At 47.6% G+C, this 14,382-nt stretch overlaps 1 protein-coding gene across 1 annotated transcript; it reads left to right on the top strand.

Annotated features, from left to right (window-relative positions):
- The first annotated feature begins 3,362 nt into the window (after positions 1-3,362).
- On the top strand, positions 3,363-4,889 carry LOC135903028 (tigger transposable element-derived protein 6-like). The gene has a single exon (XM_065433400.1). It carries the CDS (start codon positions 3,363-3,365, stop codon positions 4,887-4,889), a length of 1,527 nt encoding a protein of 508 aa, XP_065289472.1.
- Positions 4,890-14,382: the final 9,493 nt, after the last annotated feature.

Here is a 14,382-nt window from a genome sequence, read left to right as displayed (position 1 = left end):
CGTAACCCATCGAGCCATCCTGGACGCTTTGGACAATGTCGGCCTATTCAGCTTCTTGAAGGACAGGTCATTCTTTGTGTAAACAGAGGGTGGTGCGTCATCACAAAACAACACCTACCGTGGCGCACCACAAGGCGGAGTCCTGAGCCCCACTCTATTTAACCTCGTGCTCATAGACCTGGTTCATACCTTTCCGAAATCGGTCCATGTGTCGATTTATGCAGACGATTTATGCATTTGGTCATCAGGAGCGACGCGTCCCCAGATGCGCGCCAGACTTCAAAAAGCGGCCACACTAACATCAGGTTATCTTCGAGCGCGAGGCCTGGAGGCGTTCTCAGACAAGTGCTCTATAGTCGCTTTCACGCGCAAAGCAATGAAACCGTACGTTGTCAGAATTAATGGACATCCGACTGCCTACGAGAAGACGCACCGCTTTCTAGGAGTGATTATAGATCGAGACCTCTCCTGGAGTCCACATATCTCATACCTAAAAAGGAAATTACTCATGATAACCCACGTGCTCAGATTTCTTGCGGGAAAGTCGTGGGGTGCGTCTGTGAGTGCGATGCTCCAACTCTATAACGCACTGTTCCTCGGTCTCCTGCGCTATAGCTTACCTGTACTGGGCGGGACCAGTAAGACCAACCTCCGTGCACTCCAGTCTGTACAAGCTCAAGCTCTACGAATTTGCCTTGGTCTTCCCAGATGTGCACCCACGGCAGCAACAATAGCCATCGCGCATGACCACCCTATCAATACGTATCTTCAAGTCGACGCTTTAAGGATGCATGTCAGGCACTTCGCGCGACTTCCATCGCATCATCTCGCCTCCCTTCCTGCCGCTCGACCTCGTTCAGCGTTGAGCAGGATTATTGCCGCCAACCACGGAACTTTACCATCAAACTTCACGCCTGCAGCTCGACCATCTCTACCGCTGTGGTGCCTCCATCCACTCCAGGCTCTTCTTGTTATTCCCGGTATCAAAAAGAAAACGGAGATGTCATCTTGCGCCCTCAAACAAACCGTGCTTTCATTCCTATATGACAAACACAAAGAACGCATCCATGTTTGCACCGATGGTTCTGTCTCCTCTAATAGTTCAGCTGGAGCACTGGTAATTCCCGCAGAGTCTGTCACCCTCAAGTTCAAGACGTCTCACGTTACGTCATCGACGGCTGCAGAACTCGCAGCTATCCGTGCCGCTCTAGAGTTTATTTGCCACAAATCGTCACAGTCATGGTCCCTCTTATGCGACTCGAAGGCGGCTCTCCAGTGTCTGATGTCCCCTTTCAACCACGGACCAAATATGCAACTAGTGGCAGACATCCGACTACTCCACCATCACGCAATCAACAAGGGGCACAACATTATCTACCAGTGGATACCGGGTCACTGCGGAATTTCGGGCAATCACAGTGCGGATGATGCCGCTCGATCGGCCCACGATGGTGCCCACGTTATACCAATACCACTGTCACGAACAGACGCAGCCACAAGGCTTCGCTCCCTCGCCCGCGAGCTCACGCAGAATCTGTGGAACACCAATGAGTTCAGGAACGCACGTCTCCACAGATTGGATCCATGTCTGCAACTCCGCCTACCACCAGGGTTGCCACGAGCGGAAGCAACACTTCTGTGCCGTCTGTGGCTCGGCGTGGCATTCACGAACTCCTATTCATTCCGCATTGGAATGGCCGTCAGCCCTACATGCGACACCTGCGGCTGCGAGGAGACGATTGAGCACCTCCTTTGTGACTGTCCCAGCTACAAAGTGCCAAGAACAGTGCTCGTGACCGTGCTCGAAAAACTGGACAATCGCCCCTTTACAGAGGAAAAAAGCTCTAGGACACTGGTCCAGACGGGCTTCGGCACTCAAGGCCTTACACACTAAACAAAAATAACGCGAAACGGGAGTAAACCGCTCGTCCTGTATCGCATTCCCGTTTCTGGGTTTTTTTTACTACGTACCAGTCGAGGTAAAAATTTACTACCATGCTGACCAAGGTTTTTGTATGTAGAAACGAGAGTAATTTTTTAATCTGTGGGAAGGTTTTTAGGGACGATAGTGGGACTATATTTTTACTGCCATCACGAAGTTCTAGAGGCTATTCCTGAGAGTTATTTTTCAAGCCCATTCGCGAGTTTCTTGGTTCTGATGTGGGAGTATTTTTTTACCTCATTCATCCAGTTTTCTAGGCTATTCCTGGGAGTTATTTTTAGGCCTATTCTCGAGTTTGTTGGTACTGATGTCGGGGTATTTTCTTACCTCGTTATCAAGGTTTCGTAGCTCTACCTGAGAGTAATTTTTCAAGCCCATTCTGTGGTTTGTTGGAGCTGATCTCGGAGTATTTTTTTACCTCGTTCATCAGGTTTTCTCGGTTCTTTCCGAGAGTAATTTTTCAAGCCCGTTCTGGAGTTTCTTGGGCCTGATGTGGAAATATTTCGAAGACAATTGAAAGATTACAAAGACGATTTCATGGATCCCAAGCATGAGGGATTGTTTATTAGTTCTGACATGTTTCTCATAAAAAAGTCAGGCATGAGTTAATCATCACAAAACTATAGCCTTATAAGATACTGTGATAAGCATAATAAATATTTGTACTAACACACAGACTGGGGGCTGGTAACTGCCCATTAGATCTCTCATAGCAAAATAAAATACATCACAACACATTCAATGTGCAATCCCACTAAAGTACAGTGAAAACAAGCAACATACAATATAAAATCTAACTGATAAATATACAGTCAGTACTAGAGACGTTCACATAAAACTCACTGAATATGCAGGTCATTCCTTCAAACAGGCAGTTGTCCAGAACATGGGTGTGCAGTGCATTCAATGGATTACAGTCGAACCCCGCTACAACGAACGTCGCTTCAACGAAATTTTCGCTTCAACGAAATATTTCCAATTCCCCGTCAGCTCGCTATACAAAGTAATGGAACAAATTTCTCATCACAACGAACCATTTTTGGGGCGCGTTTCCGCTTCAACGAAATTTTTGCTATGCGAAGCTCGATTTAAAAATATATCTTACAATAAAACAAGCATATCGCCGCCCATCTATGTACTTCCATAGGCCCACGCTGCTTTGTTTCGCTAAACATTCGCTGGACCAAACTAATCCACTCACTGAAACGCACATGATCACCGCCATAGCTTGGTGTTGATGACTATCGGGCTGGCTGCCTTGCGACAAGGCGCGGGGGCAAGCTCCCGTTTTCTTCCAATCCAATTCAGAGCCGCAACCAATCCGTTGCCAAAGGACGCAGCAGCCTGGCAACAGCAGCGCGTTTGCCCTAGTTTTTTTCACTCGTGCTTGTGCTGCTAGTGCGCTGTAATGAATGCGAGCATGGCGACTTCATCTAGAAAGCGGAAGTTCCTCTCGCTTGAAGAGAAGGCACGGATTATCAGCGCGGCATCCAGTGGCAGGAAAAAGGGAGATGTTGCAGCGGACTTCGGCATCTCACAGAGCACGCTGTCAACGATCTTGAAGTCGAAAGACGCGATAGCGCAAGCTCTTTCTTCGGGGACATCCGCGAAGCGGAAAAAGCTGACGCAAGCGGCTCATGAGGACCTTGAGAAGGCTCTGTACACGTGGTTCCTCGACGTGCGCGCAAAGAAGATGCCGGTCAGCGGAAACATGTTGCAGCAAAAAGCACTTGGCTATGCCTGTATGCTGGGCATCAATGATTTCAAAGCCAGCTCAGGGTGGCTGACCCGTTTTAAGGCCAGGCATGAAATCGTCGCTAAAGTGCTGTGTGGGGAGTCGGCCTCATCAGACGCCGACGCTGCATCTGCTTGGGCATCAGCTACTGTGCCGGAATTAATGGAGAAATATGCCACATCAGACATATACAATGCCGATGAAACGGGACTTTTCTTCGAGCTCCTCCCCTCCAAGACGCTTCACATGAAGGGCCAGCCATGCAGCGGAGGGAAGCATAGCAAAAAGCGTGTGACTGTGCTCCTGTGCTGCAACATGGACGGGTCTGACAAGCGCTGCCCACTGGTGATAGGCAAAAGTGCGAAGCCGCGGTGCTTCAAAGGTGGCAAGAGCCTGCCCGTCAAATATGTTGCCAATAAGAAGTCTTGGATGACACGGGCCGTTTTCAAAGAGTGGCTAACCGCTTTCGACCGTGACATGACGGCAAAGAAACGTAAGGTTTGTTTGCTCATCGACAATTGCTCAGCGCATAACGTTGAAGACGTTCAGCTTCAAAGCGTGGAAGTAAGATTCTTCCCGCCGAATTGCACGGCTTTAATCCAGCCGCTGGATCAAGGTATCATCAATAGCGTTAAAAGCGCTTATCGACAGCGACTGATTCAGCGGCTGGTGTTAAACATCGACACCGGTCGGGCAATCGAAGTGGATTTGTACATGGCTGTACAGATGGTCTCAGCAGCGTGGACGGCAACCAGTCGCAGTATCATCTACAACTGTTTTGTGCACGCCGGCTTTCACTCCGATGCTCAACTGGCAGCGAACTCCACGTCGGACGAGGAAGGCTGCAGTACAATTGCTCCACCCTCCACAGAGGCCAATGCGGCATGGGCAGCCCTTCAGGACTCCGGAGATGTGCCGGCCGATGTTCACATCGGCGACTACATCGCTGTTGACAGTGAAGTGCTAGCTCAAGAGGAGCTGAGTGACGAAGCTATAATTGAGGGCGTTCGCCACAACGACGCATCATCGGATGATGACAGCGACGCGGAGGACTTAGCGCCACCACCTGCAATAAAAGTGATGGATGCTTTTGATGTGATCCGCAGATTTTTCAGTGCTCACGATGACGACGTCGCGATGCAACTGTTCACCGAGTGCGAAAGCCGCGCCACTGCACTCGTGGCAAAAAAAAAAAGAAGCAGAAGAAGCTGACCGACTTCTTTGGAAATAAATGATGTTTTGGGACTATGTGGTCCAACCTGACAGTGTTTTTGGCCTGTTTTCGCCTCAACGAAATTTCGCTTTAACGAAATTTTTCGCGCGCCCCGTCAGTTTCGTTGTAGCGAGGTTCAACTGTAGTATGAACATAACTATGCAACATAAAAATATTGCACTTAAGGCCAAATGGCATCTGCTGCTAATGGCCATTACTGCGCCAGACAAAATGAAACAACCATGTGGTAAATACAGCAAGCATTCGTACTATCACATTAGTGCCGGCCACTGCCCACCATATCTCTCACTGCAAAAAAAAACAACTATCAACGCATTCACGATGTAGTGAAACTAAAGCACAGTGAAAACAAAATGACACACAATACAAAATCTAACTCACAAATACACAGGCAGTACTAGAGATGTTGACATTAGACACACTGAATATGCAGATCATTCCTTCAAACAGGCAGTTGTCCAGAACATGGGTCTGCAGTGCATTCAATGGATGATTATGGACAAAACTATGCAACATAAAAATATTGCACATAAGGCCAAATGACATCTGCTGCTAACGGCCACTAGTGCCTCAGACGAAATGAAACAACCATGTGGTAAATACAACAAGCATTCGTACTATCACATTAGTGCCGGCAACTGCCCACCACATCTGTCACGGCAAAATAAAAACTATCATAACACATTCAAGATGTAGTGAAGCTAAGTCAGTAGTAGAGATGTTCACATTAGACCCACTGAATATGCAGACAATTTCTTCAAACAGGCAGTTGTCCACAACATGCGCGTGCAGTGCATTCAATGGATCATGAACAATACTATGCAACATAAAAACATTGCACTTAAGGGCAGCTAGCATCTGCTGCTAATGACCATTAGTGCCCCAGCGAAATGAAACAATTGTGATAAATACAGCAAGCATTCATACTATCACATTAGTGTTGGCAACTGTCCACCATATCTTTCATTGCAAAAGAAAAACTATCACAACACATTCAAGATGTAGTGAAACTAAAGTACAGTGAAAATAAACAAGTGACACAATATACAAAACTCTTCAGTATTGCAACAAGCAAATGAGAGGGCACTATAGATTACCATTAGACCCATCGATAGCATACTGACCTTCAAACAGCTAGTTGCCCAAGACATGGGTGCACAGTGCAATGAATGGATAGTTAGGAAGAAAACTGCAACAAACATGAGCAACATGTTCTATAAACTTTCAAACTTTCTAAAAAATGACCTCACTCAGATAAGGAAAAATGGTGATTGCTAATACACACGACAAAACATATATGTGAAAACAGCCATTAACTGATACTAAAGCCCCTCCATACACGTTTCCGCTGACCAGGTTAAGTACCGCCAACCTACCCTCTTCCTCCACGCTCCTCTGCCACTCACCCCCTTAGCTTCCGGTGTCAAGCGGAATTTCCGTAGCTGCAGCTTCCTGTTCCGAGTGGAAGTAACGCTATGTTTTTCTTAACGTTGTTTACTTTCGCGTCGATGGAGAGGCTTTAATTGCACCAGCTGCGGTTTAAACTGTGAATGCGATTCCATCCAAGTACCACCGCCTATTGCAATCAGCGATCTGATCGTGTTCGCTGTTTCGCGTCAACCTGCGACGGGTTGTGCCACGAGAGACAACGTACAGTGGAATGTAGTGCCTGGGCGCTTGGAGACCACTGCCGTTTTTCGTGCATTTAGAAAACAGCGACCACGAATTACTACTTCAGCGGAATACAACAGCTTGTCGCCTTTGCATTCTTCTCATGGTGACTCCCACAGCTCTGCTAAGCACGCGTGGGCGTCTCAGCATCGGCAGTCAAAGCGGAAATTCCCGCAGCACAACTTCAGGAAGCGGTAACGCCGGAACCGGAAACTTTTAAACTGGAAATGCTGGAACCGGATTTGGTGTGAGGGGAAAAGGCGGCGCACAACAAAGGTTGTCGCTACTTAAGAAAGCGGCAGTGGCACGTGGATGGAGGGGCTCTAACTGATACCACTCCCCCTTGTGCTCAAAGAAAACATATGCAGCCCGTTTTCCACACAAGAGGAACACGTTGCACAACTGTATTGCAGTACAGTCGCCGACCGATTTTCCGGACTCCAAAAATTCGGACATGCCCGATTATTCGGTCAGCTTCGCGGCACCGCCATTCTCCCCATAGACCATAATGTATAACAACTGCCGAAAGTTCGGACACCTCGCAACCTCTCGTCTGATTTTTCGGACACTCTTTGACCCAACTCGGTCGAGAGCACCATGCACCGACTCAACCCGGTACATGGTTTGACTGGCTGAACGCCATTTTTGTTTTGAACGTAGCTTCCTTGGTGCCCCACGAAGTGGCGCTACTGGAAATTCCCGCTCATCATCATCGTTTCTGCCTAGTTCGATAGAGTGGCTCTGCAGCAGTTCCGGTTTCAGCTTAGTAAGCCATGTCAAGACAATCCAGCAGCTGTTTGTTTCTTCGCGCGCGACGCTGCGAGCAGGCCGCGTTTTTTCGTTTGTGTGACTGGTGTCGGCGCGGTGGTGTTTGCTTTGCGTGCTGTGTCGAGGTTTCGGTGATTAACGCGGCATACGGAAACATCGCGTCAAGTCTCCAATGGCGCCGACAGTGCCCGCGCAGACTGCGCTGCGGAATGCCGGCAAGCGGGTGCCGGGAGGCCTAAAAGATTTGTCGCCTTCCGATGTGCTCCCTACCGACGCGGAAAATGTTCTGCCGAGACTTGCGCAGTGGTTGCATTGCGATTCCGGACACCGTCTCATTGACAGTTTCACAGGTGCCGACACTGCTGTACTGACATGCGCAGAACTCGACGACGGCTATATCATTCGTCAGGTTTCTGCTGCACCGCCGGACGATGACCGAGTCGGAAGTTGACGCACCATGTGCTACGCTGCCGTCGCCTGCGGAGCGTGTACAAGCAGTGACTGTGCTTTCAGCCGCCTATAGTGACCGTACGACCCTCTCCGAGATTCAGGCTTGTCTGACTGCGCGTAAACGGAACAGCGTGCAACGGCGCATTCACGATTTCTTCAAGCCTACTGCCGAGCCCGAATAAGTGCGTGGAAATAAAGGATTTCATTTTTTTCCCTTAATCTGCTTTTTCGGACACCTGTTTATTCGGACATTTCCGCAGTCCCCGTGAGGTCCGAATAAACGGTCGGCGACTGTACTTATGGGTACAAGCCAGATTTCAATTTCGTTGCCTAAAAATTGTAGTGCTTCTTAGATAGACTAAAAGGGAATTGAGCGTGTTGCCCTTGTCCGTTTCTAGGCATGCAGTTGTGATGGATGCCATATGCTTGTGTGACAAATTGAACATGGTGCTATAGGTACGACTACAAGGATGTATATTTGTAGCTGCCCTCAAACCCCTTCATGTTGCCAGTCAGCATCTATGGTGTATCTTTGTATTGCTCATCTAACACTGTTTACACAGAGAAGGCATGTCTGAATACCAAACCACCTTATTCTCCAGTTACTTTAAAGTGAATGCGTTGTGACAAAGTGTAATGTGAGAAGTCCATGATAAAGAAAAAAAATTGCTAATTCAACTCCCTCCTGAATTACCAATTTCTGGGCCATTAAGTTTTGCATAATACACTTGTGATTAACACAGAGCCACGTTGGCCTAACCCTAGTGGCACAGGACATCCTTCAAGTTATCAGTTGGTACAGAATCATTGAGCATGCTGCTGGTGCTTTTGCCCCCGCTGAGAATACCTGTGGAATACTAACACACATTTTGTTGCTGAAGGTCCATTACAGAAATACTAAAGTGAAACAGTAAATCATTTTATACTGATAAAACAATCTTTCAGAACTGTATTCATGAACATTGTGGCAATAAGAGGATTATTAGAAGAGAAAATGAAGATTTAACTTTCATTTTTCAAGTTTTATGCAGTGCCCGCACATCAGTGTGGAGTCATACTTCAACTAAGTATATTCTTTGACACCTTTACAACAGAATTCATCAATATTGGCCAGTAGAACATTAGCTAGACCCGAACAGACACCGTCAAATTCCATATCACAGCGAGCTGGTGCAGGAACTATAAGGTGGTGGTGGCGACACCAGTTTTCGTTTTTGCAAGTTATCTGGCTTATCAAGCCAATTCTCATGGTGGGAGTTGTTTTTTCGGTGTTGTAGAAGAATGATTTAATAAAGCTCAAATAAATTTTCTTTTTCGTGTCCCTTTAAAGCAAGCACTGTGCTACATGGCTTGGGCAACCTGTCAGCCACAGAACCCACGAGTGCTTTTGTTAGGCAAAATAATTTTGACAGAAACTTTCTTGAGGATATGCATCTGAAAATTTTTTTGCCTAGCAATAGTTCTTGTAAAAATTGACTAAATCCAATGCTTTCACCTGCGGCTTTGTGTAGCAAAAGTCCAGAAAGCAGTGCTCAATAAATATCAAAATCCTGTGGGCCTTTTTCGAGTAGGTAACGTGGAAAACCCAGAACAAAGCGAAAAGGCAGGCCAGTGACGCTCTCACAAACAATCGCTGCGCATCCATGTGTAGCGCCTCCCTTCAACCTCTTCTTTTGTAAAAGGAGCCTTAAGGAGGCCCCCCGCAAACTGAAAGCCCGAGTTGTTAGCATCCAGGCGCAGCCTCTTCAGCAGGCCCTTTTCACCATATACACCGTCGCCGATGTCTACCTGTGAAACAACAGAACAAGCACAGATTAATTTTCTACACTTTTGATCAAGGAAAGGTTAGGAAATAAGGTAAGGTTTGCAAAAACGGAAGTAGCTGCTTCTTGTTGATACGGTTTAAAGAACAAAGTACCCTTACGTATACCATACATGCGTTGTGCTGAGCTGTGTACTTTCACCTAAGACTAGAAAGTATTGAGAACTTCAATGCAAAAGAAAGACATTCATCTGCCTAGCTCTAAGCAAATGCGTTCCACCCCTTGGCACAGAATGAAATCTGGTGCTGTTCTAGCGATTAGCACACACTGAAAGCTTCAAGCCCGATTTAGTATCAGGCCAAGGGTCAAGATGTGCTCGATTATAGTCGGATACAACTTTAGAAAAACAGGGGCGTTTACTCCTCCGAGGCGGATGCACACGAGCATCCACTAATGGGTGCGCACTCTGGACTGACGTCATGCGCCGGACGGCCGGTGGCCCGCCGTCGAAGATGGCCGCCCGGGCTTCGAACTGAGCCAAGTCGCGTCAGCTGTGCGTGTCAATGCCTCGTCACAGTGAATTCCCAAACTGTTTGTCATTGTCTATCATGCCGGAAATATTACTGCGAGCTTACAATGCGGCATCTGTGCTGCGCGCGTTTATTCTAAGCCGTGATCCGGCGAAGAAACATTGCAGCGAGCATCGCTGATGCTGCGCTACGCTTTGCCTGAAAACAGGATGCCTCGGCGACTGCTGCAAACACACATCCTGCCTGTTTGTTTCATGTCTTTTTTATTTCGCTCCTGAGTGAAGTTAGGACAAGAAAAGTTTGCCAAAGTCTGGTGCCTGCTGTCAGCGGCGGGCGAGTTCGTGTACCGTTTCGCTGCATTTTTTCGTCGGACGGGGTAAAGTGATGGAGCAAAACCATTCTGAGGAGAAATTAGAAAAGCGTGCGCGCATGAAACAAACCTACGAGCGTCTCAACAGAAAATATTTGACAAAGAAGCCTCCAATGCAAAGATTTGTCGCCGTCAACTTAGCGTGAGTGATCGTTGTCAACAGTGAGATAGCCGAGCGTCTAACGGCGGTGTTCGAGCGTGTATAGAGCGTGTATAGAGTGTGTATAGCACCGTCGATTGATTTCTTTCCACCAGTGCTCACCGCGCACGCAAGCTGTAGAATGCGTGCTGTGGCACAGTCACGCATAAGTTGTGTTGCCAGCGTTCCTGCTTCCATGCGTGTTTGCACTTACTCATATTTGTCCTTTCATTTTATATTAGCATTTGTTTTTGATAGTTTTCTTTCAGGAAAGTCCTTACACATTTTCATTAGCCAATCTCATTCAAAGCACTAACTCCTGTACACTGCAGGACTGGTCTCTTCCATCTCATTAAAACCTTTCTCACTGGTCTATCTCGTCTTCTCAATCTGCCTACTCGCTGCGTTTTCTGTCCTTGTTTCTTGTGTTGTTGCTGCAATGTGATTAACCAACTTGCTCAAAACAAATTTTGATCGCCTATCAAAACAGAAAGGTTTAGAGATACATTTTTTTAAAAGCGTCATGTGGGTTGCACAGTAACTTTGCCTCTTACCTCTGTTCATGTTTATGCGTCAGTGCATGTGGCAGCTAGCCAGAAGTGCACATGAAAGGCTGCATATTGTGAAACACCTTGCTATGCTGTTGCATTTTTCATGCATTCAGTCTTAGTAAACAAACGGTTTCGCTGCCTATCACATATGATGGCGAAAATTTTCAGCACGAATAACAATGTGCAGTGGGGTGTGATTTCTGTCTGACGCATTCGCCGTTGCAAAGACATTTTTCAATGAATGGAGCCCAGCAAAGTAGTGCACTGAGAGCTTTTGCAACTTTCACCATTTATTACTTCACAAATGACATTGTCTGAACCTGGCCGTTGATCGACATGCCGATGGCTTGTAAATTAAATAATTGCCTCAATAAAACACATTCAACTTCACTCAGCAATTTTTAGCACAATGCTAGCAGAGCTATTCAGGGTGAATAATTGTGCTTACATTGGCTTACATGTGCTTACATTACTTGCCCGGTCAGATAAACAAATACAACAATGGCTGCGGTATGACTGTGATTTGACGTGCAGACTGCTAATGGTGCCTTTCAAGCGTGCCCTTGACTGCTGCTATTAATAGCTACCCGCCTGGGTATATTGGACCTAACTAAGCTAATGATGTTTGATAATAGTTCTCTTATTCACATTGCTTGCCTGGGCCAGGTAACCAAAATAAACAATGCCACCACATGAATTAGTGTTTGCATGCAAGCTGCCAACAGTGGCTGTAATTCTCACATTGATTGCTGCCATTTCACCAACAGTGGCGACGGCTTGACTGCGCTTTGATGTGCCGACTGCTAATGGTGCCTTTCAAGCGTGCCCTCGACTACTGCTATAGACGAGGCAACCTAAAGTTTGCCCGCGCGGCACCAGCGCCGAATGCTCCCCTAGCGGACCGATGGAAGTTTCGAGGGTCGTCGCTGCGCTGGCGCGCGCCCGTGTTCTGTACGGCGGGAGCGCTCGTGCGCGTGGTTTTTGCGATGCCGAGTGCGACCTCATCAGCCAGGAAAGGTGGCACGCAATACTGATGTGTTGTCGATTGCCACAGCAGCCTCGAAAACACGAAAGGTCCTACGCCGCCCGTGAAGTTCTACAGATTTCCTGGGAAGTGGTACGAGAAGGGCAGACGACAAGCATGGACAACTGCAGTGCGCGGCCGAGTCAAGTAAGTCTCATACTTTCGCATTCGCGTGTAATATCTTGAAAGCGGAATAGTCATATGCCTGTTTTTAGTGCTCGGCCGTTTGTTTAGTCGTGTCGCGTTGTTGAATTGTGGTGGCATCCGCCGTTTGTTAGCGGTAAATTCATGCGTGTTGCGCCGCTAAGCTCTACGACGCGTGCTCTATTCCCAGCCACGGTGGCCGCATTTCGATAGGGGCAAAATGCAAGAACACCCTTGTTACCGTGTGCTTTGATTTTTGTGCACGTTAAAGAACCCCCAGAGGTTAAAATTATTCCTGAGACTCCCCATTACAGCGGGCCTCATAATGATTTCGTGGTTTTGGCATGGTTTTGGCACTTAGAACCCCGAATTTATTTGATTGCACTGTGCCTTCCCTCGCGATTGGCATGGACGAGCTCAAGAGAATTATTTCCCTTTTCCAAACGCTGCAACTTAAATTACTAGTTGTGCAGGTAACGAAAGGGGCCGCGCGCTACTTTTGTGTGGTAGCAGACCGTATTTAATGCAAGCCGCGGTCGTCGCGTGCGTCGGGAAGCGGCAGATCGGAAAGCAGCCGCTCGAGACGTGCGCGTTATGTTTGTTGTTTGCCCATGCTTTCTAAGTATCTAAGTGTGCAAGTATCATAACTTGTAGTGGTACCACTCTTGTAGAATAATATATGCACACAATCACAGGAACGTTACCTTTGCAAACATATTATTGGGAGTAATTTAATCCCCACAACAAATAGGCACACACACTGTTTCATTTATATGCGATGCAGATGGAAGCGGCGCCAAACAGACCAATGGCAATCACAACAGTCTTCTCAGCAGTCAGCACCACTGGGACATGTGCTCTCGTACTGCAGCGACGCAGCTCTTGAGCAGCAGCAAGACACGTGTGAAACAGACTCCAGAACATGCCTTTGTGAAGTGACGGAACCGTCAAGAAGCAGCCCAATGGATCTGCAGTGATCGAGTAGTATGACAACAGAAGTTCCTGCTGCCAGTGTGACTTATGTTGTAATTGAAATAAAAGTGGCTAAATTTCTGAACATGGTGCGTACCTCTAACTCGACGTCGTCTACGATCTTGTCGGACACCTGTGACACGCACTTGGCTTTCACTCTCACATCACCGTCCACAATTTGTTCAACGCCGTACACGTTCGGAAGCAGACGCTCCCCTATCGTGAGGTTGCCGCCATGAAAAAAGGCTGTCAGCGTCGGCAACCGTCTTGAAACCGCACGGCAATCTTTGCATCGCTGTTGCGCAAGCAGGCGATCTGCCGCCGTCGAAAACGGAGCGCCGTGAGAACGAGCAGCGAAGAAAAGCGCGGACGGCACAATGTAAACGAAGCGGAGAATACGCCTCGACGCGACCGCGCTGCTTGGCGTTTCCACATTGGGGCGCTGTCAGGAGAGGCGCAGTAGCGCCGCCTGGCCATGGTTTTCTCGTCTATTAATAGCTACCCGACTGAGTATATTGGGCCTAACTAAGCTAATGATGTTTGATAATTGTTCTCTTATTCGCATTACTTGCCTAGGCCAGGTAACCAAAATAAACAATGCCACCACATGAATGTGTGTTTGCATGCAAGCTGCCAACAGTGGCTGTCATTCTCGCATTGATTGCTGCCGTTTCACCAACAGTGGTGACGGCTTGACTGGGCTTTGACGTGCAGACTGCTAAAGGTGCCTTTGAAGCGTGCCCTGATGACTGTTATTTCATCACAGGGCCCGTCATGCTCATAAGTGGCTGCCCAATAGAGTATTTTGGGCCTTCTGACATTGGCATTATTCATCTCAACGGGCTGGAAAAAACAGTAGGGGCAGCACAACTGCACACAAAGCACAATGTGCTTTGGCGTGCAGGCTGCTAAGAGTGGCTGTCAATTTCATTCACGTTGACTACTGCTTTTTCGTGTGAAGCTGGACAGTGGCTGCCCGAATGAGCATTTCGGGCCCCACATAGTTATTCAGAGTTAATAACTGCATTTGCATTCAGATTTTCCGGCATTTCGGCACGTTTCCATGCCAACGCTTATATTGAGCATGAT

This window comes from Dermacentor albipictus, chromosome 1, assembly GCF_038994185.2.
Source record: "Dermacentor albipictus isolate Rhodes 1998 colony chromosome 1, USDA_Dalb.pri_finalv2, whole genome shotgun sequence".
NCBI lineage: Eukaryota > Metazoa > Arthropoda > Arachnida > Ixodida > Ixodidae > Dermacentor > Dermacentor albipictus.
The sequence above is the reverse complement of the archived record's forward strand: the minus strand, read 5'-3'. Positions and strand labels throughout refer to the sequence as shown.

Coding starts and splice junctions, on each gene's coding strand:
- LOC135903028 (XM_065433400.1), top strand. CDS start 3,363: ATGGCGACTTCATCTAGAAAGCGGAAGTTCCTCTCGCTTGAAGAGAAG.